This window comes from Lutzomyia longipalpis, chromosome 2 (assembly GCF_024334085.1).
Source record: "Lutzomyia longipalpis isolate SR_M1_2022 chromosome 2, ASM2433408v1".
Taxonomy (NCBI): domain Eukaryota; kingdom Metazoa; phylum Arthropoda; class Insecta; order Diptera; family Psychodidae; genus Lutzomyia; species Lutzomyia longipalpis.
In genome coordinates, this window is record NC_074708.1 from 10,141,736 (window position 1) to 10,163,128 (window position 21,393).

At 39.7% G+C, this 21,393-nt stretch overlaps 4 protein-coding genes across 4 annotated transcripts in view; 2 read left to right on the forward strand and 2 right to left on the reverse strand.

The window, feature by feature from the left end:
- Window positions 1-35: 35 nt before the first annotated feature.
- LOC129791294 (transmembrane protein 115) lies at window positions 36-1,451 on the forward strand. Its single transcript, XM_055829369.1, has 2 exons — window positions 36-983; window positions 1,046-1,451. Exons 1-2 carry the CDS (start codon window positions 277-279, stop codon window positions 1,443-1,445), a joined length of 1,107 nt encoding a protein of 368 aa, XP_055685344.1. The 5' UTR covers window positions 36-276; the 3' UTR covers window positions 1,446-1,451.
- A 76-nt stretch (window positions 1,452-1,527) lies between these two features.
- On the reverse strand, window positions 1,528-4,417 carry LOC129791291 (serine/threonine-protein kinase TBK1). Its single transcript, XM_055829366.1, has 3 exons — window positions 4,075-4,417; window positions 2,099-3,802; window positions 1,528-2,033 (listed from the first exon to the last, which is right to left on the reverse strand). Exons 1-3 carry the CDS (start codon window positions 4,156-4,158, stop codon window positions 1,644-1,646), a joined length of 2,178 nt encoding a protein of 725 aa, XP_055685341.1. The 5' UTR covers window positions 4,159-4,417; the 3' UTR covers window positions 1,528-1,643.
- A 57-nt stretch (window positions 4,418-4,474) lies between these two features.
- LOC129791293 (uncharacterized) lies at window positions 4,475-6,447 on the forward strand. Its single transcript, XM_055829368.1, has one exon. The coding sequence runs from the start codon at window positions 4,676-4,678 to the stop codon at window positions 6,239-6,241; it is 1,566 nt and encodes a 521-aa protein (XP_055685343.1). The 5' UTR covers window positions 4,475-4,675; the 3' UTR covers window positions 6,242-6,447.
- Window positions 6,448-6,509: 62 nt separating this feature from the next.
- LOC129791290 (uncharacterized) overlaps window positions 6,510-21,393 on the reverse strand; it is a 78,026-nt gene continuing 63,142 nt past the window's right edge. Inside the window, exons 7-10 of the mRNA XM_055829365.1 lie at window positions 15,824-16,131; window positions 9,981-10,164; window positions 7,952-9,107; window positions 6,510-7,882 (exon numbers count right to left, since the gene is read on the reverse strand). Coding sequence (XP_055685340.1) covers window positions 7,339-7,882; window positions 7,952-9,107; window positions 9,981-10,164; window positions 15,824-16,131 — 2,192 coding nt within the window. The 3' untranslated portion in view covers window positions 6,510-7,338. The remainder of the gene's footprint in view (window positions 7,883-7,951; window positions 9,108-9,980; window positions 10,165-15,823; window positions 16,132-21,393) is intronic.

Below are 21,393 nucleotides of genomic sequence, written 5' to 3' on the forward strand. Positions count from 1 at the left end.
TAAAATCTGATCAAAAACAATAGCTGTGACAAACACTCAAAAGTGACTCATTTTGAGAGAAAAAAGTGTCAAAAAAAGTAGGAAGAAAAATATTTTTGTGGTGAATTTTGCTGCAGATTTTCTCCCTAAAGAAGAAATAAAAGAGAAAAGCCCTAAAAGTTCGAAGAAATTGGTGCATGAAAATGATTAATTTCCCAGTAGTGCTGTGAAAAGTCTTGGCTTCTGCTTTATTTTTTGTAAATAAATTGCGTGTGGAAGAAGAAAAGGTCGCAAAAAATGGATTCAAATCAACCCATCCTGATGCGAAGTAGATCCTCCGTGGGAGGAAAAGTCCGTGGATTCTTCCAATTTGAGACGTCCGTCAAGGTGATCTGCCTCATCATCATCTTCGGCTACTTCCTGTCCTACTTCGAAACAGTGGCAGATGCCCTTATTGTGACTCCGGGCTACTTTATGCCACCACTCGTACAAATCTGGACAGCCTTCACATTTTGCTTCGTGGAGAAGCATCTCTGGGAGGTGCTGGTGGACATTGCAACTGTGGCACTGTGCGGGAAACTCATTGAGCCCCTCTGGGGCTCCCTTGAGATGATGACGTACTTTGCCGTGACGAACTTTGGTGTGGTCATCCTCACAACCACCTACTACCTTTTCCTCTATGCCTGCACAAAGAATCCCCTCATCCTGTTTGAGGTGCACATCTACGGGCTGGCTGGGTACATTGCTGCCGTTTGCGTGGCTGTGCATCAAATTATGCCAGATCACCTGATTGCACGTACGCCCATTGGGAATTTCACCAATAGAAACATCCCCCTGACTCTCTTCCTCGTGGCTGTTTTCCTCTGGCTCCTTGGCCTACTGGAGGGTAGATACCCAACAATGTTCCTCGCGGGTATCATTACATCCTGGATCTATCTGCGATTCATCCAGCGTCACCGGAATGGCTCCCGCGGAGACTATTCGGAGAATTTTGCATTTGTTCGGTGAGTTTTTCTTCATTAAAAAGGGAATTTTTGCTTTGCTAATAAAAAAATCTCCTTTTCAGCTTCTTCCCGATTGTCCTGCAACCCTTTGTGAGTATCCTCGTGAATCCCATCTACTACACATGTCGTCGATTGGGTATCATAAAGCACACCCCTGTGCCACCAGCAACATCCAACACCCTCCCCCTTAGCTCCGTCAGCATCTCAATGGGTGGCGTTGATCCGTATGATATGGAGAGACGGCGGCAGATTGCCCTGAAGGCACTCAATGAGCGCCTATCAAAGGCAACAGATTCTAGTCGTAGCAAAGCACTACCCAAATCCTTTCCGCAGTCCACGATAAAGTCATCCGCCCCAGCGATCTCCATCAATATCCCCACAACATCCTCTGCTGCATCCACAAGTCACGAATCCCTCATTAAATTCCCCGAGGGAGAGCAAAATAAAAATCAATTGCCTTAGACAATATTCCTGTGGCTGTCTTACTTTGATATAATTTAAATTTTTTTTCCTCGGTAGTATAGTGGTCAGTATCTCAACTAGATTACTTTTTCTTTAATTTTATTATTTAAAAAAAAACATTTTTATGACATTTGCTATTGCAAATGACGAAATCTCTCCGGAATAGAGGTCTTCAGATCCTGGGAAGGGGATTTAGATTTACTCTTCAGCCTCACTCCGTAATGCATCAATTATGTCGGCATTTTCACGCACAATACTCTCCATGTCGTTGTGACAGGTAAAGAGTTCCTGCATTAGGGTGAGTAGGAGTGTCTTGGTCACATTGTTGCTGTAGAGCTTCTCATCAGCAGGCTGTGGTTGATTCTCTGGCGGAGTCTCCTCCAGTTCTTCCACAATGAAGCACAACTTTGACCGAATCTTCTCCACCATATCACCATACTGCGTGGCATCTTTGTCCAAAATTGCCGTCTGGAGGTAAATTGTTTGAGCCATCTTGTACCAATCTGCCAGGCATTCAGCCATGAGACTCAGTGCTGGCTTCACCTCCACATTTAGCAGACCCTTAACCCTCTTTCCAGTTTCTGTAATCTGCAAAAAAAAACACTCAAAACACTTAAAGAAAATCAAACAAAAAAACAATGAGTGTGGCTTACTTTGATCTTTTCGAGCGCATGAAATTGTTCGTCGTTGTAGGTGAGAGATCTCGTGGCTCTATCGCGCAAGAGATGCTGCCACGATTCCCTCAATCTATCCACAAAGTGCTTCATCTTCTCATTCGCCCTCTGCTTGCACGGACACTTAATGTCACGCGTTGCAGCCAACCATTGACGCGTGAGATCGTCATCGGTGACAAAGCGATTGTGAAGCTGTCGCACAGGATCCACGAGGGAGGCAAATGAAGCCCGGATTGTTTTGAGTTCCCCAGAAATCCTCACAACTTCCTCAGCCAACCTCCGGTCGCCATTTTTCTTCGTTACTTGCGCCAAACGTTGGACAGCAGTGGCAAAGTACGTGTGGAGGTGTTCTGCATCCTCGAGACGTTGCACACGATCGAGAAGTTTGGTCAGCTGCACCTTAAGCATGCTGACAAACTGCCGCACGCCGCATTTAATCAGTCTATCCATCACAGAGTACATCTCCACGCGTCTCTTCCCATCATGCCCCACACTACAGGCCATCTTAGCCATGCTGGCGTCATTCTCAACGGACACAGTGTTGGGGAATGTTGGGAATTTCGGTTGTTCCGTTTCCGGTGGGAAAGCCACGTTGTTGTTGTCAATACTGAGGAGGAAAATTGGGTTATCCTGACTTGTTTCGGGATACCCACGAACAGACGTCTCCACCCCCACATGCTCCTCCAGACACTGATTGTCCAGGAAGAGAAGTTGATTCTCCGAACGTACCTCCGTCTGTAGGCGAATGTGCTCCTTGAAGTTGAACAGTGGCTCATCCATGTTCATGAAGATCTTTATGGAGGACACCTTGTTCATGTAGAACACATGCAGGACTCTCTTGCTGAGGATATTCGTCACTTCGGCAAAGAATCGATCAAATGACCACATTTTTTGCTGACTCTCCTCTAAAAGGCCAGCTAGGAGGGGGGTCACGTAGTACCGTAGCCCTGTACTGAGTTGACAATGCGGTGGTAGCTCCCGAGACCACTCAATGGGCCCATTGTCGGAGGTTTGAGTACCGGAAATGACACCCGAAGCCTTTTTTGTGGTAATCAGATGCATCATCTCCTTATTCTTGCGCCCCCCAAAGGGTCTGAAGGGCAAATTTCCCGTTGCCACGTGGTACAGTGTGACGCCAATTGACCAGAGATCAACATTCGCTGTGAAACTCCGTGTTACAGACTTCCGTAGTACAGCTCTCTCATACATATCCGGATGGAGGTACTCCTCCGTGCCGTACAAACTCATAAATTGCTGATTCTCCTGCAATTCACGTGCTGCCCCGAAGTCTGTGAGCTTGAAAACAGTTCGTCCATCTTCAGAGATGAATTTCATAATATTTCCCGGCTTGAGATCCCTGTGGACGAGATTATTGTCTCGCAGGTGCTTCATTCCGGCCGAGAGGTGCTCCAGCACGAGAAGAAAATCCCCTTCGGGGAGCCCAAAGGTGTTTTCCGGGTCATCGAGGATGTTAAATAAGCTCCCACCGGTGCAGAGCTCCATCACAATCACCTTCCCTCGGCCCTCCTGATCATCCTCAATTGCCAGGAGCTTCACGATATTCTCATGCTTCACCTTCCGCAGGACCTCGAATTCGCGCATTTGCACATCATAGGGACGCATGTGACTCAGCTGATTGAACGTCTTCACGGCCACTGGTTCGCCATTGTGTTTATTGACGCCCTGTGGAATGATAAGAACACGTCAGACATTCCCGGAATCACAAAAAGAAAACTTTTCTCTCTTCTGTACTCCTAAATCCTGCCCCAATTGCTAAAGCATCCCAGGGTGAGATGTGATAGTACGTGTGGAATATTTGCTAAGCAATATTGTTATCCACATAAAATGTTAGTTTTATGGGGGCTTATCGCAATGCTATCATCGCTCCTTTGGAGTGTGAAATGAAAGTCTTCAAGTCTGTGAGGGAAGATTTTTTTCAAATGGGATTTTCTCACCTGGAACACCGCTCCTGTGGCTCCTTTTCCCAGCACACTCGTTGTGCACCACACGTAGTTTGTTGAACCACGGAGAAATGACATTTTTAGTGTGAATTTATCACAAAAAATAAGGTCACTTTTTCAGCAACAATTAATATTTTTCTTCAATAAACTTCCATGCTTGAGTTATTATTAGGATGTCCCACATGTGACCTACAATCCATACTATTTTCCTCGATTTTCTTGATGATTTTTTCTTTGAGTGTTTTTTGTCGTATTATTTTTCTTGTTTATCAAATTGAATTTTTAGGTTTTCTTCAAAGCTAAAAATTGAAGAATGAAGAACGAAAATAAAAGAATAAAAACAAACAAAACTCAGCACATTCTGGGACACTCAAATAAATTTTTCTTTTGGTTCCAATCTGGCCACCCTCACAGGAGTTTTAGCCAAACAGTGTAAACATAAACAGTGTACATTGACAGGATACACTGCAAAAAGCTACGGAAAAAGCGAAAGTGAAGTGTGTTGGTTGAATTTTATTCCTTTTTCTCCTGCAAAAAGGCCAAAAAGGACTTCCTGTGAACGGTGGAAATGCCCATTTTCCCCTGCTGTGCGTAGATGTTGGACAACAACGTGGGTGTGATGGCTCAATTTGAGCCCCCATCCGACTTTTCGGGATGCCTCCAGATCTCCAATCCATCGAAATGCTTTGCAGTTTTGGCGCCCAACTCCCTTTCCTTTCGTCCACCAAAGCACCAGAGCCCTCCCACACAGTCAGAATTTATCCCCCTGAGTGACATAAAGACCGTCAATCGGGTCAATGTGCGCAAATTCCAGCGATCAAAGACTTCCGGGAATGCCGCTGTGAGCCTCCTGAAAGCTCAGCCGGGTAGTTTGGTGGTGAAAGTTGGGGATTCAGCCAGTGTGCTGCAGCGATCTGAGGATGTACGATGCTACCTGCGGAAGAGGGCACTTCCAGTGGCCAAGAAGGGCAGCGATGGGGATGGTGGGACACCCGCAAAACGGCTATTTGTGGTGCAAAATGGTGACCTGAAGCCCATCCTGTCGTCCAACATTGCCAATTCGGGGGTCTTTAGGCCAAGTGAGCCCCGACAGACGATCCCCGCTGCCACAGAGCCACGGAATATCATCATAGCGGACAGCATTCGCGGGGGGATTATGACACAGAGAGACTATGAGGAGAAACTCCGACGTGCCAAATCTCCACCACCAATCCGGAAGATTCTCTATCGTATCATCCAGCCGGGAGATGTTGGTTTAAGCACAGGAACGGGAGAAGAGGCAAACACAGGTGCAGCAGTGGCTACAAGAAGTCGCGTTGGGAGACGCAAAGGGACACTGAAGAAGCCCCCAACGGTACCAGTGAGCACAGAGGAGGATCCCGTACCAACAGCCAGAACACGCTCAGGGCGCCTTACGCGTCCCCCGCGGCACATTCATCTTGACTACCGTGGGAATCAGGTCATCATGCGTCCAGCTGCGCAGGCGGATGTCACGGAGCCCGAGGATAAAGTTGAGACGGAGCGAGTGACAAAGAAACCACGTAGTATGAAGTGGATGATGGGAAGGCTCAAGTGCGAGCTCTGTGGGAAGTTCTACGTGAGTCAGCAGAAGCTGGAGCGGCATTGGCTCACGCACGGCGAACAACCATGCCAGGGGAGTGCTTTTGAGCATCTCCTGAAGCAGCTACGACGTGTTGCGTATGAGAATCGCGCCAAGGTGTTCGTGAATGAGGTGGCGGACTTTGTGGAGCGCGTACAATTCCTCGCAAAGCGCCTCCTCACGCACGACCCAAGTTTCCCCATTCAGCACGTTGATCACAGTGCTGCACACGTTCTTGGTGTCCCTGTGGGATCATATCGCTTCAACATGACTGCCCTGAGTGAGGATGCTCAGCCCGAGGGAGCTCCCGATACGCCACCAGCTACTACAGACTGCCACCTTCCGGAAATTCAGGCCGCCCTCGAGGATAGCTGCATGACAGACCCAACAAAGATCAGCCTGGCCGACATCAATGATGACAGCCTCTTCCAATCCGTCGAGGATATTGTCCGTGAGAAGATTCGCAATCTCACGGAGGAGGACCTTGCAACGGCAGTGCCGCACTTTGAATCATCCGCCGTGGATCTCTCCTTGGAACTTTTCCAGTTCCAAACAAATTAGTCAGTCCCCCTTCCTTTTCATCCATCTCCAGAACATCCTGTCTTTTCTACTTTGCATCTCTCATGAACTCCACACACACCGCCCTTTTCATATTGCCCATGCATCGCGATGGACGCAATTCTGGGCAGAGATTTAGACGTAAAAAAAATCATTAAAAACAAATGATTGTAAAAGAGAATTAAAATACATTTTATGGAGGAAATTAATTATTGTTTTTTAATGATTTTTCTTTCAAACGGGGTTTCGATGATTAAATAAAACACAAAGGTTTATTTTTATGGAATATTTCAACTGTTTTTTTTCTTTTAATTTAATCTTTCAGAATTTCTAGTTTACATTCATAGAATAAATTTCTCAATTAGATTTAATCTCCATCTTAGCGCGACAAAATTACAAAGTAAAACAGATTTTCTCCCACATTCACAAACAAACAAAAAAATGCATTCACGACTTTTCCTCAATTTTCTTCCCATTTTTTTTCCTCTCATTTCAACTTCAAATAGCCTGCCTTGTTTTGAATTCAATGAAGGAAGAAACTTCTAAAAGATCTCCCAAAGTTCTTTTAAAAATTACTAAAATAATTAAGAAAAAACATAAAAGGCAGATGCAGAAAATAATTCAACAATAACTTTGATTTTATGATTCACTTTTCACATTCATTTTAATATTATTTTTCTTCTTTTTTTTTTAATGTTTTCCATTCGCTTCTTGCGAGAAAAACTTTCACTGCCACATTTATTTTCTTCCACACACACACTGAGGACTATTTTTATGCTCTTTGTTAGTTTTCTTTTTTGTTTTTCATTTAAATTTCACTTTTTTTTTTCTTTCTATTTAATGAGCAAGATTTGAGGGGGAGTGAAATATTAGTTTGTTTTAGCATTTCAAATTAGGGGGCATTGTGTCCCAATTCTTTTGCAGGGCAGTGTAGCTCTGCCCACAAATCGCATGCGATTTTCCCGGCAATGCAGCGGCTATTCAGCATGGGCACACAGCAAATGCGGATGAATTGCACGAGGAGAAAAATCAACAAGGAAGGTCAGGAGGGCGGCGGCTGCTTATGTGGCTGGGCAGCACTCCTAGAAGCTGTCATCCTGTCAAACAATCGACTCTGTCGGATACTGTTCCCCATCCTCGGGCCATTGTACCTCCATTGGGGTTCCTCCCTCGTCCTTCTGCCCGAAACTCGCAACAATTTTCTGCATCATAAAGTCCCCAAGACGGATGCGCCTATTTGTGGGAGAGGCCGAATTGCTGCTACTCTCCTCACCGCAGCTCGATGAGGCAGCCGACGAGGAGTCCACGGAGGATGCCTCGTCTTCGCTATTTGATCCCGAGACCATGGCCTCCCCAGCGGACTCCTTGGGATGGAGATTCTGCAAATCATGCACCGATGAGTGTTTGGGCAGCTGCAGTCGCGCCCGTTCGGTGCGTGGCGTGAGTGCTGATGAGTCGCAGGTGATGAGATTACTGCGCTTCTTCTTACCCTCCTTGGGTGGGGATACACTACCACCCTTTCCCGGCAGTGGAGATGACGTATAGGCTGGCTCACGCCACTCAACTCGCGACGATGAAGGGGTCTGCACGGAGTTTGATCTGGCCAGATTCCTTCCCGACGCCCGCAGACTCATCGACTGCGATCTACAAAAAAAAACAATCAATTATGCAATCCATTCTAATAATAATAATAATAATCTTAATAATTCCCACCTGATCCTCGGGGTGTCATGCTGCTGCTGATGCAGGATTGATGCTGCACTGGCTGACTGACTCAGGGCATTTCCATGGCATTTGGAGCGCTTTGTGGTTTTATCTTGTGACGGTGCCCGAAAGGAACCCGCACGACGTACAACGCGCGAAGCCAATGCCTCTGCGGATTCATCTTCCATCTCCAGCACCCACGACACCGAATCACTCTTCTCCACAATTCCCTTCATCACCGGCGACGTGGGTGGTGAAACATCCTCCATCTCGAAGCATTCCATCAATCGCGGATCCCCATTCGTACGTGGAGTGTTGTTATCCCCCTGGCGTCGTGTGGAGCTCAATGGAGAACACGAACTGGCCTCATGGTAGCTCCTGGACAATTCCGTAATAGTCCTGGCGAATTTCTCGCTGTTGTGCTTCAGCTTCCACTGCAATTCCTCATTGTGCAGCACCAAACGGCTGCAGTTCTTTACTTCACGTGCATACGATTCCTGAAGCATTTTATTTCGTGCCACAAGATCCTTCTCCTCATTGATCTTCGCCTCCAGCTGCACCTGGAGATCCTCCACGCGACTCTCCGTGCCGGAAAGTTTAATCATCGTTGCCGACAGTTCGTCCGATGAGCGCTGAAGTTCAGCATTTTGCTTCCGCAACTCGGAGATTTCACTCTGCTTCAGCTCCAGCACACACCTGAGACTCTCCACCTCATCCTGCAGCACCTGCGTGTTGCCCGTGCTCGTGGTTCGCTGACGTGTTGTCGGGGATGTGGGACCATTTGTTGTGGCAGCAGCTGCCCTCGTGTGTCGCAGCACAGCTATTTCATCCTGCAGCAAATCCACACGCTCCTGTAGTTCCCGTTCGCGTCCCTCTGCCCTGGCTTTGGTCTCATCCAGCTGTCGCTGCAGCTGCATCGTCTTTTCCTGTAGTTCACGCTCCCGCATCGCCGCCAGTCGCAGCTTCTCCCCAAATTCCTCCTCACTGGCCACCACCTTGTCGCGCAGCTCATTCTCCCGCGTACTCAACTCACTTATTCGTTGCACGAGATCCGTCTCACGCAACTTGGCCTCCTTCATCTGAGACTCATGCAAACCACGTCGCTCCTCAGACTCAGCGACGAATGAACGGAAGCGTGTCTCGGCTTCCATCAGGCGGGATTCCACTGAAAAAAAAATATAATTATTAATTTTCTTGTTTTATTTTTGGAAATTAATAAAATTAAAATCATTGAAATATTTGAGGAATTTTTTTAAAAATATTCTTTTCTAGCTGAAAATTTAGAATTAATTTTAACTAACCTTCCTACAAACAATAACTGGAGAAAAGTAAATAAAAATCGGAATAGATTTACAGACAAGTTCAGAAAAATAGTAACCAATGAATATTAAAATAAGAATTTTTAACATAGCGCTCAATTCTGACAAAAATCTTGTAAAATTTCTGGTATTCTCTGAAAGTTAATAAAAGATTTTAAAGAATTAAGAAATCGACATTATTTTCTTGCTTAAAATTCAATAAATTCAATTTAAGCTTATGCTCCATCCGCGTAACAGCTTTTAAACAAATAAAATGTTTCTTTTTCGTTTTTTTTCTATTAGAAAATGAAGAAAATATAGAAGTCTCAAGCAAGAAAAACAGCTTAAAAACTTCTTAACATTTTACTTTAATTTTACCCATTTAATATTATTTTCTAGGGAAGCATAAAAGTCCTAAAAATCTTGAAAAACTCTGTAATCATTATGCTGTTCTTTTGGTACTATCGTAGGTAAACGATTTACATGACTTCTTTACGTAAATTGCAACTCATCATAATGAAGCATTACAAAACATGTTCTAAATTTTTAAAAATCTGTCTTTGATTTTACCATTTTTTAGAACAGTTCTGTAGAAGATTATTCGTTTTCTTTCATCTTAAAATCCTTGAAAGAATATTTAATTAAAACGTCATGAATTTCTTGTTAAATTCCTCAAATTTATAATCATGATAAATATTAGAAATAAAAAAATTAAAGAATTTTTTCACAAAAGAACTTACTTTGCTGCTTTTCGCTGAGATGCTCATCTCTCAGCTGAACTTCACGGGCCTCCTGCTTCGTTAGTCTCACTTGGAGTTCCTGGCACATCGTGCGTGTCTCATCGAGCGCCAGTCGCGTCTCCAGCAATTTTCTCGTCGTCCTCTCGTGATTCACCTTCAGCGTTGGCATGGAAAACGCATCCAGCTGCAAAGATACCCACCGCATTTTTATTACATAAAGAAAATTACTACACTTCTTCATTGCTTTTGCTTCTACTCTGTTTTTTTTGCTCTCACTCTGCCGCAAATAGGAGAAAAAAATTATAAATTATGTTTCATGGTCTAGTTCAGAGAGATGCGTTAAAAAAAACTCTCTGAGATAAAAAAAATTGTTTGTTGAAAGTTATGAACAATTTTTTTCGTTAATTAGCAATAAATATCGTCACACTTGTGGACGAGTTTCTTAAATTTCCATTTAGTTGTTTTATTTTTCTTTGCACTTGACTTCCTTCCTTAAAAAAGGCAAGGCATTTTGGGACAGTTTTGGCATTTTTTTGTGGGTGCAAAGGGGTGTGAAATATGTGAAATTTAATACCTCATTTTCCCTCCACTCGTTCGATCCATTCAAAAATGCTTCCAATTCATTAATTTCAGCAAAATCCATATCAAATTCCATCACTTCCGTTGAATATTTAATTTTATTGGAGCTCATTTAGCGAATTAAATGGGCACCAAGTCAAAAATTTCACCACATCCACACACACTGACGGTCCAAAGGGGGAGAATGAAGGAGGCACGAAAAAAGCCCAAAGATTTAGCGTTCAAAGCACACGCACACGCCACTAAACACCATCCGTGTACGACAAAATCCAAAATGAAAATGCTCTCTGGATGTTTTTTTGGGCCATGCAGTACCTGCCTGGCAATGCTTCGACAAGAGACGCTCCTTCCTCACAAGCTTGAGGGGTAAGAAAGGGAGGGTAGAGAGGTCAGAAGAGTGAGAAAACTCAAAAACTTTCCAGGTAAATCCTGTCCTTATGGGCGAGACAAACACCCGAAATTTGCCTAATCTTGCACATCTTTTTCCTTTCATCTGGAGTTCAAATAAAATCCAGGTAGATGAAACAGAGATTGTGAGACCTTTCTCTAGGGGTAAGGTACACGCAGGTCATTGCCTGACAATACATTATGTATGCGTGTGAGTTTGCTGGAAAATTCCATGCTAAAACGTAAAATTTTCCAAGAAATTATGCATTTTGCAGAAGTTTCTTTTGCTTTTTTATAATTTAAGAGAATGAGAGAAAAAATGTGAGAGTTGTGAGATTCGAACCCGGGAAAATCTGTTAGAAGCACAACGTTCTTGTCGATTTATCTAACTAATTTAACTATCAATAGAATATTAGTAAATTCTAATAAAAATTATTTAATAAATTGAAAATTTGTTAGCTTAATTTAACATTTTTCTCTCATTTTTTTTTCTTTTCTCTCAATGCACGAAAATCCTCTAAAACTTCACCCCAAACTCCACGAGAGACAAATTGATGAAAAGTCACTTTTCCACAGCACTTTTCTTCAAGTTCTCTGAGCTTTCAGGGAAAAGAAGAGCAAAAAAAAGGTCGTCATGATTCAACGTTATAAGGGACTGACAATAAAAATGGGACAGTTTTATGGGTCATTCTCAGGATTTTCTCATCAAAATGTTCTCAGTTGTGAGGATTCTTTTCCTTTCTCTTCACACACCCCACGATCTTTTTCGCTTATCGAACAATTTTCCAACCCCCTACCCGTCCACGTGGAAAAGTGGTGGAAAGTTCACCCACAGCGAAGGGTTAGTGTGGTGTTGCCTCCTCCGCAATTTATGTGAGCGCACCAAAGTACGCTTGAGAAGCAATAATCATGTTTCTCTGGGGCTAAATTGGAAACTTGTTGAGGATGAATGACACTTTCGCTGTCGACACGAAGTACTCTGTGTGCAAAAGCTCCTCCACAACAAGAAGGTGGGTGTAAATCAACAATTTCCTGCGTGCCCCAACTATTTTGGGCGCACACTGATAAGGAAAATCTTCTCTCTTAATTATTTTCACATCAACATCCGCAGAAATTTATGCTTCTACATACGAGAAAAGCCTCAACTGTTTAGCTTCTTTTTTCTATGCTTCCGAATACCGGCGACATGTTGTGAATTATTAATTGAACATTTCTTTGCATTTTCTCCATAAAGTCTCAGCTTGGTCAAGTTAAATTGTGTCTCATTGCTCTTTCTAGCTGTGCGTGCTCTATGGAATTCCTAATGGGCGTTTGTCGTGCAATTGGGATTATATTGTACTAGTACTTTGCTAAAGTACCAGTCAGACTATTGGATTGAGTTTGAAGTACTTTGAATGTCAAATGATTTATTGAGGAATTATCTAAAGCATAGATTTATTTGCAAGTCCTTAAAAATATTATTCAAAAGGCTATTGCATTCAAATTAATACCTAGCTTATAATTAACACCTGATTTAAATTTTCTAACATTTGGCGTTTATTTTCTAAAGTTTAGCGATTCTTTTGTAAAATAACTTTTTTTCTGATATTTGGAGATCCTTTGTTAACGTTTTATTTTTTCCTAACGTGTGTCGGTCATTTTCTAATATTTCACGTTTTTTTCTAACGTTTATTATATTTTTAAAATTTTCGTTATTTAAACATTTTTTTTTATTTTTTCAATGTAATTCTGAGCATGGGAATATTTTGTTTCAAACCTTCAAAAAAAAATCGGAACTTTTAGAGTGTTCAAACACCTTCTCTCTCTCGCTACCTCACTGTATCTTGGAAAATTTTAAAGTAATTTTCTCGTCTATTCATTTAGTTAGTTTGTTATTCTTATAAATAGCTAAAAGTTTTAAATTTAATTAAATAGCAAAATTCACAAAGTTTCTCTGATGGTTACTAAACAATTTTGGTTTTCTGGATTAAATTAAACTTTAATTAATTAAACAAAGTTTCCCAATGGAGTAAAACTTGTTAAAATTTATATATAATATTGATTAATAATCAATGAAATAATAAAATTTGATCCTATTCATTTGTCTTCGACTGTAGGGTTTGTTTTTCCATTTGTCCCCTCATTGAATGTACTTCAAAAATAAAAGTATTCCACCCGCGATATAATTAGCTATTTTTTCTTCACACCTCAAGGTATTTTTCTTGTGTGTCTTTCTTGGAAAAATACAAACGGAAGTATCAATGTTTTTCCTCAATTTCCTTTCTGACGACTTTATTTTTTTTCCTCAACTGACGAAAATTCTCTCCTTACTAATTACCTCCTCTTCTCTGGGTACTTTTCTTCACACTTTTTGCATTGGAAAGAAGATGCAGAAGTACCCCGGGGGCTTCTCTGAATTTCTCCAGTAGAGATCATCCAGGGATACCGCAGTGCAGCATCTCACACATAGCAGACTCTTTTAGAGGTATAATGCGTGTGTTACATCGAAAAGGTGTTGGTTAAACATAATTCTTTAACAATCTCATGCCTTTACATTGGACTTTCAAAGTACAAGCAGCAATTTAGATGGTTTAGAGAAATTTCAACATGTTTTCTGCGCGCTGGGTAATTTAATCATTTAATTGTAATTAATTTATTTGAAATATCTAATGGAATCCACGATTAATTTCACGTGGAATTTCCTGCACATTTTGCCCATTTCGTGATGCATAAATTTTTGATTTTCGATTTTTGAAAGGAAATTTTTCTTTTTAAGCAATAATCCCCAATGAAATGAATTAGTTCACGACGCCTATTAGGAAGTCTTTTTGTCTCTGTTTTAAATGTTAAACAAGAAGTTAAAAGTTAAACAAGATGTTTGTCTTTGTGGCAAAATTACTTTGAAATGAAAAGTCTTTTCGGAAATTCATTAAAGTTTGTCTCTGGGTGGGTAAATTGACTAAAGTCTTAGCTTTGAGCTTAAAGGCAATGGATTTTTAATTAGGGTATTTTCTCCGTTATAAGATTGTCTTCTAATTAATGTTTAAAAATCTCTCAAATAACGTTTTGTGCAATGATTGAAGAGATAGAAAAAATCATTCAGATGCACGTAAAAATTAAAACTTTGTGTGCAAAATCTTCCCACACTTTTGTACCTCACTGTAAATTATAACTCTACAAATACCTGCCTCCCAGAATGGTGTTCTTGTTGTTAATTTGCCCGTGCGAAAAATACACGATGGATGAAGAATGAGAGTTTTACTGAGAGAAGAAGATCTTCCAATTTCAGTGTAAATCACCTTGAGAGATATTCTTAACAGATGTTCAACGAACTGAACGAATAAATTGCACTTTTTTCTCTCTTTCCACACACCACCCTCTCTCATTTGCCTGCTGTGAATTTTCCCTTCACAGAAAGTTATCGTTGAAAAACATTCTTGGTGCAAATTTATTCATAGGTTCATATTTAGCTGCGAAGAGCCATAAAAATGAGATAGATATACCATAAAAAACGTGATTATTTTATTGACTTCATCTAAATTGCATTTTAAAAAGAGATTCCCCACACTTTGCATAATATAGCAGCAATGTTTTAGCATTTTCAACGCGATGGACATGTCAAGAGTAAAATGGTAAAAAATATCAATGGAGCTCCTTGCAAAACTGCCTCGAAGGTATTTGCATGAGGAAAACTTTTCACGTTGTTTATACAAAATGTACAATAAATATAATCCTCACCTCCCACCTAGCTTTTAGCGTGTGCAAAAGGTAAAGTCAAAAGGTCTCTCAAGTGCCATCTTTTCGTGACTCATTGAATGTGACATTAATTTGTATTTATTCCACCTCAAAGATGTGAAAAAAAATATTTTATGCATTTTATGAGAAAGTTTTGCCACAAATCCTTAATTTTCGTGATATTTCAATGCGCTAAAATGTTGTTTTGTGCCCCTCGCGAGGAAATCCATTCTGCGGGAGAAAATATATAGCCAATGTGCAACAATCCACAAAACATATCAATCAAAGTGTTGCTACAACAATGTATTTTAGCAAATTACCATTTTAGAGAATGTTTTGCTACTTTCCTGAGCACACAAAAAAAACCCCAACGAACGCAATTAAAGACATGCAGAAGTGGTAAAAGATGAAAAGACTAAGAAATTGCATCCTATTATCATTTTTTTTTTCAAAGTAAAATTAACAGCCGCAAGCTTGAGAAATTTTCCACAAAGACAGAGACAATCGAATTTAATGTCTCTATTTATGTTTGAAACGTAACGACTTTAGCATCGAGTTAATTCTTCTTTTTTAAACAATAAAAATAAAAATCTTTAATACTTTGTTTAGAAAATGAAAGAAAAATGTTGCAAGAAATACATTTTTTTTAAAATAATTTCTCTTGCTAAACTAAATTGGAACAGATATTTTTCTACACACTGTGCTACGCGCAATTTTTCAATATATCTTCATTCCCATCACCTTGCCCATAAATTACATGGGAATTTATTACTTGTGGATATGTTTGATGTGCATCTATCAATTTTATAGTTATTTTTTTGAGTGAAAGAAGCACGAAAAAAATCAACGAAATGGAAAGTTTTTTCTCCTCAAACATCTTTTGTTAAAGAAATGTGTACAATTTCTTCCCAAGATCCGCGAATTGTGTGTGATTGTTTGTGTCTCAATTGCGATAATTTTGTGTTAAAATCATCCTAATAAATTAATTCTCGCAGGTGAGAGCAATGCAGAGCTTATAAGATTTTCAATTCTTAGTCATGATATGAGAAAATTGACTTTCACCGCTAACAATAAGAAAAAATCATTGAAATAAATGTTGCAGGTTGTTTCTTTCCCAGAGAGAGATTGATGGGATTAAAAGAGGATGTTGATGTGGTACTTACACTGTGGACCAGATACTGGATGACAACTCCTAGTGCCTCAAAGCCACGATTGGCGTGTGTGAGATCACGGCATTGGGAGACTCTCTCCGGTAAGATGCCGTTGATTTTGGGTGTTTTAGGCAGCACCTGAGGTGGATGACTCCCCGCGAAGCCATTTTCCGTGATTGGCCCCACAATTGGACCATTCTTGGTGACAACACCCGGTGATGGTTGCTGCTGTCGCACCCCAGGAGCCGTCTTTTGCTGCGTTACACCCCCGCTGGCTGTTTTTGTGGCAAGTGGAACAACACCCGCCAATCGATTGTGATCTGCAAGATGGGGGAAAAAAGCAGATGCAATAAAATTAATGATATTAATTGAAGTGGATTAGAGACAAGACGCGAACGGAAGGAATGAGTTTATAAAAGCATTTCAAAAGCTAAAACTTGACCAGACGCTCAAACGACAATTTATGGAATTAGAATGTCTGGCCAGAGAGAAATTCTCATTGTTCTCTGCGCTTCTGTTTCCTGCCCCAGACTCAATGGCGAGGAGCTATTTTTTTCTCTTACACGCGCCTTGGTGGCATTTTTCACATGTCGAGAAAGCGATTTTTTAGCGAAGAGTTTGGTTGAGGGGGGAAAACTGCTGGAGAAAAATAAGCAGGATTTTTCATTCGGCTCATTTATATTGCGACAGACTTTTTGAGGATTTTCACGCGAATCCTGAAACCCAGACGAAAAAGGATTTCTTTTTCTTCTCACAAAAAAAACTTAATTGTTTTGTAGGTTCAGAATGTTGAGAAAAATTTGGTAAAATTTTCAAAGCTAATCAACAAGAGAGATTTTGAAGAGAAGCTGGAAAAAAGAAGCAAAAGAAAAACAGATAAAATTAACTTTTGCTCTTTTGCTACATTTTCTCTCAAAAACAACAATTTCCCAAGAGCTGCATGGAAAGCATAGTGGTGGGGAAAACACGAGAGAATATGTAATAAACACCCTGATTAAGATTTCATCACTTTCAAGTGATTTTCAGGGTGGTGTATAGAATAGGGAAAGATTGTCTTATATGGGATACTTCTAATATAAGCAACCCTTATAGAACTTTCGTGATTTTGGAAAATTAACCATAAAAAATGAGCTATGTGTAGCGTACAAAAACTCCTTATTAGTTTAGTAAGGCCCCAAGGGATATTTTTCTTAGAAATTTCTTTTTCTCTCATGATAAACTTTTCTTCAAAAGACCAACATTTTTTTCTATCGTCGCTTTGTTTTCGGAGAAGATTAATTTCGATAACCTTTTAGTCGTTGGTGGGAAAAAGCAGCAACATGAAAACAAGTCGCATTGGTGATGTTAAATAATCTCTGTCGCATGGGTGAGGGAAAATTTTCATCTTCTTTGCATAAACATTGCAGACAATTTGTCTGCCTTGTGGTGCTTTTTAGCGCGAGTGGGGAATGAGAGAATTTTTAGAAGGAGGCGAAACGCTTATTGTTTGTCTAACCCAATTCTGATGACTTGAAAGAGACTATGTGTGAGCACATTATTTATGACAAGAGTGAATATTATGCAATTGAACCCATTGTCTGGGGTATTTACCAGAGCCCCCCATAATGCGCCAAATAAGTGTGGCTTGCGTCTCTTTTTTCTTCATCTTTAACAAATTCATCTCAACAAAACTTCTTTTGAGATCCAAAGAGCTGTGTATGATGAGAAGACTTCACATGAGATTTTGTCGATTGAGATATTAAAGCTGAATGTCAACAATCTTTCGAGTACTTCTCAATCCCCTCTGACATCCAGTGTTTAGCAATTTTTTTTCTTCCCACTTGAAGAGGATTTTCTCTTCATGTTGCAGTGGTATATAGTGCTCTTGATATGTGGACATTTTCACCGCAGATAGACTGTGAGAGAGTGCCTTTTTAGAATTGTAAATTGCAGACTTTTCATGTTACAGCTCTCGTCAAATAAATGCAATATCTTGCTAATTTATTCTGAGCACAGCATTATATGTATCCCCATGCTGTAGTACAAGCCTATATATACATACATTATTATACATATAGTGTGGTGGTATTAATTTATTAACTATTCACACCACATCTCTGACCCAAAACAATTTCCATGGTATGCAATTTGTACAAATTGTGGTCAGTTTAAAAGTGATTTTTGCACTTTAACTCGACGTGCCAGATGCCGCCCACATAGCTCAGCCTCTTCATTCTTCATTCTACATCGAGCGATTAGTGTATAAAGATACAACCACGTACATAATTTCTATTTCATCTCAATTACAGCTTATCTAGTGGAAATGTCTGTTTTTTCTAACTGAACACCATCAACACACATTCAAAAGAAAAATCATCATTGATTAAATTCGATGTATTTACGATGGCAAAGAACGCGATTTTTGAGTGATGAACTTACGCAATCAAAATCTATTTTAAGCAAACCGCAAATCTCTGCGATTTTCCCAAATGGAAAATTCCCGCCAAATTGATATTTAAATCATCCACTCCTGAAAGTCAATTATAGTGCGGTGCTCTGTTTCAATATATGTTTATATTTTCCGGGCAGTTACGGAATATTAATTCTGCAACTGTTGATTTCCCCTTCTTTGCTTCCAATGCTTCCAATACGTATGTGAAGCAAAAGGGGAGGACGGAATCAATTAAATGCACATACAATTTCATGTTTAGGTTGATTGTTTGAAACAGTTATGGTTTTTAAGTAAATATTTCATGAAAATCATGAGCATAAGACTCAGTACTTTATACTACCGATGCACCGAGATGGGTGGGGTTACGTGTGCGTTTCTTGGGAATTCTATATGGACTTTTCACTCCAATTAATTTAAGATTAGAAATGGAAATCATACAGAGAAGCATTAGGGTAAGAGAAGAAGATAAATTTTCTATTTAATGATTTTTTTGTCAATTTTGTTTAGAATGATTTGATTTTTAGTTTTAATTTTTAATAAATCTTTCTTCTTTTTCGTTTTATCAATTGACTGCTGCGGGTCAGATTTAGGCCATCGCCCCCTATTCGCTTATCAACTTATAAAGTAAACGTCTCAATTTGAGTTTGTAGTTTCGTAATAAAAAATGTTTAGCATCCTATTTATTCATCACTATTATATTGTTTCTTCGGATTTTACTTTCAAATCAATCTATATTATCACGTTTAGATGGAGACGCCTGGTAGTCAACCCACTACAAAAGCGAAAACAAATAACAAATAATTTATTAAGCAATGTTTTTCCCAATGATATTTCTATGCAAATTTAATCGTTCACATTTCACCAAAACTCATTTCTTATCTTGTCATATTAATCATGATAAAATTAAATGAACAAAACTAGTTTATTTTAGAATTGCCATTTTTTCCCTCAAATTCATGAACTGCATTTTGTCCAAATAAGCTTCCATTTCGCTAATTAATCAACACATTTGAAACGCTGTAAAGGAGTATCGGATTAGAGAGACTCAGCTGAACAGATTAGCGCCAAATCTCATCATTTATTCATCACTTCCCCATCGTTTTGGATAATTAAAAATTCACTTTAAACTGAAAATTTGGTGCAAACTTTCGCTTTCACGTGATTTTTTTCATAAATTTTGATTGCTGTAAAAAATTTCTCTATTGATTTATGAGCATCATTTTCGATAAATTTGTCAGCACGTGACAAATTGATATTTGTGTGATAAAGTATAACCGCCACGAAGGTCTCTCTTTGGTGCATAAAAGCGCATTTTATCCACCAACGCTCTTCCGTTTTGGACGGAAAAAAATGTTAAGAAAACATTGCGCAAAAAAAACGTCTTTCACTATTTGGCTTAAATTAATGTTTCGGAAATTATTAAGATTTTCATTTGAAACGAGCAGAAAATGAAAAATTCATATAGGCGTTGTGTGTATGATTTTTGGCAAGGTGCCACTGTGAGGAACTGTGCGAAGGCGCAAAAAAGTGAGTTATATAAAATGAAAATTTGTTGGAAAAGTCTTGGGAAAAGCTGAAAGTCTCAAAAACATGTAAACGAATCCCATTGGCAATTGATGTGGTAAGATGAGTCGGAACAATCCAAACATTCTGTGGGGACTCTCTGTGAATTCATTTTGGCAAATTGGCGCCACAAAACTCTAAATGCAAAAAGGGAAAATGTTGGAAGAAAATGTAAGACACCAGAATGGGAGAATAAGAGGGAATCTCCCCAATATAATTTGTTCCATCTGCTTGTGACATCTTCTCCTTTTTGGGTGTATCAAAAGAAACTTATTCCACCCTGTATAGGAGAGGAAATCCATTTTATAGTGTCTTTCAAGCAGAAGCCAAAGTCATAAACTCAAGACTCTCATCATTACATTTTCAGTACACACAGAGAGGTCAAAATGTCATCTAATTTAACTAATATTCCATGTATAGAGCTGGAAAAGCTGAAGAAGGAGAATGGTGGTTAAATTGAAAGAAGTGAAGAGGAGCTACTTTGCAGAGAATTAATTTATATTAATGCAGAAGTGGCACAGAACTCGTTTAGAGAGTATTTTTGCTTAATTAGAAATCCCCCTAGAATGACAACTTAAATTAGAGGGAGGAGATTTCCCAGACAATGTTAGTAGGATGAAGAGTACTAATTTACACACCAGTGATTAGACACTGACTCAAATATGAGGAATTTGTTTGTAGTATATTTGCGCAAGGTGCGTTGACTACGTACAAGATTAGTTGAATGTTGTTGTTTGTTTTTATCATTATTGCGGTTTAATAAGCTATAAAAAGTTTATCAAGCATTTTTTTTTTTATGAGTAAGGGTGCGAAGTGAAAAGTTCGTTAAAGTTCAAAATAATTCAACGTTTACTATTTGTTCAGAAATTAAATTATTTTTTTTATTAATTGTATTTGATTTTTTACGCCAGCGACGCTTTGATTTTTCGGAATTGAAAAATGTCCCTTTCATCTCAAAAGAAACATTTTTATTAAATCAAAACAAACCCCTTGTATGCATCCAAACCACTTTGAGAGGTAATGCGGGAAAATTCAACGTTTTCAGAGCAATTTGATTGCCAAGTGGGCTAAAGTTAGAATGTTCTCAAAACACATTGAAGACTTTTTGTCCTCCAACTCACTGTGTCGAGTTTTATTTTACCTTCAAGCATAAACACCAGAGAAACGCTATAATTATTGGGATTTGCCAAGTGAAGAAACACCTCGTCCAATTTGCAATTTTCACCACAAGAAAGCGTAATGCTATGGGAATGAAGAAAAAAAGAACTCACCGTTTCTATCAATGAACATTTAGCGGTGTTTTATAGCAACTTTTCTTTGCAAGAACTATTCATTCCCTTCTTAAGCCATTGAGAATTTTTCATCACTGTGTTCCTTTTTTATTCAAGAACATTTTTGCACACCTTTCTTCCACTCTGGGACATCACAACCTATTTTCCCCGAAAGCTGTCACATTGTTGCAAAAAAAATTTGCTTCCATCCACAATAGGGACACATTCACACAAATCCACACACCTGCCCCAAGAGGTTAACAGACCACCGTAAAAGCCATCAAATTTATTCAATAAAATGCCGCGTAATTCCCATT

Bases quoted from the DNA above. Each gene is read 5' to 3' on its own strand.
- LOC129791294 (XM_055829369.1), top strand. From the start codon at position 277: ATGGATTCAAATCAACCCATCCTGATGCGAAGTAGATCCTCCGTGGGA. The intron at 984-1,045 runs GTGAGTTTTTCT...TCTCCTTTTCAG, and splicing joins GAGAATTTTGCATTTGTTCG to CTTCTTCCCGATTGTCCTGC.
- LOC129791291 (XM_055829366.1), bottom strand. From the start codon at position 4,158: ATGTCATTTCTCCGTGGTTCAACAAACTACGTGTGGTGCACAACGAGT. The intron at 3,803-4,074 runs GTGAGAAAATCC...ATCATTCCACAG, and splicing joins CCACAGGAGCGGTGTTCCAG to GGCGTCAATAAACACAATGG. The intron at 2,034-2,098 runs GTAAGCCACACT...TTTTTTTTGCAG, and splicing joins ATGCGCTCGAAAAGATCAAA to ATTACAGAAACTGGAAAGAG.
- LOC129791293 (XM_055829368.1), top strand. From the start codon at position 4,676: ATGTTGGACAACAACGTGGGTGTGATGGCTCAATTTGAGCCCCCATCC.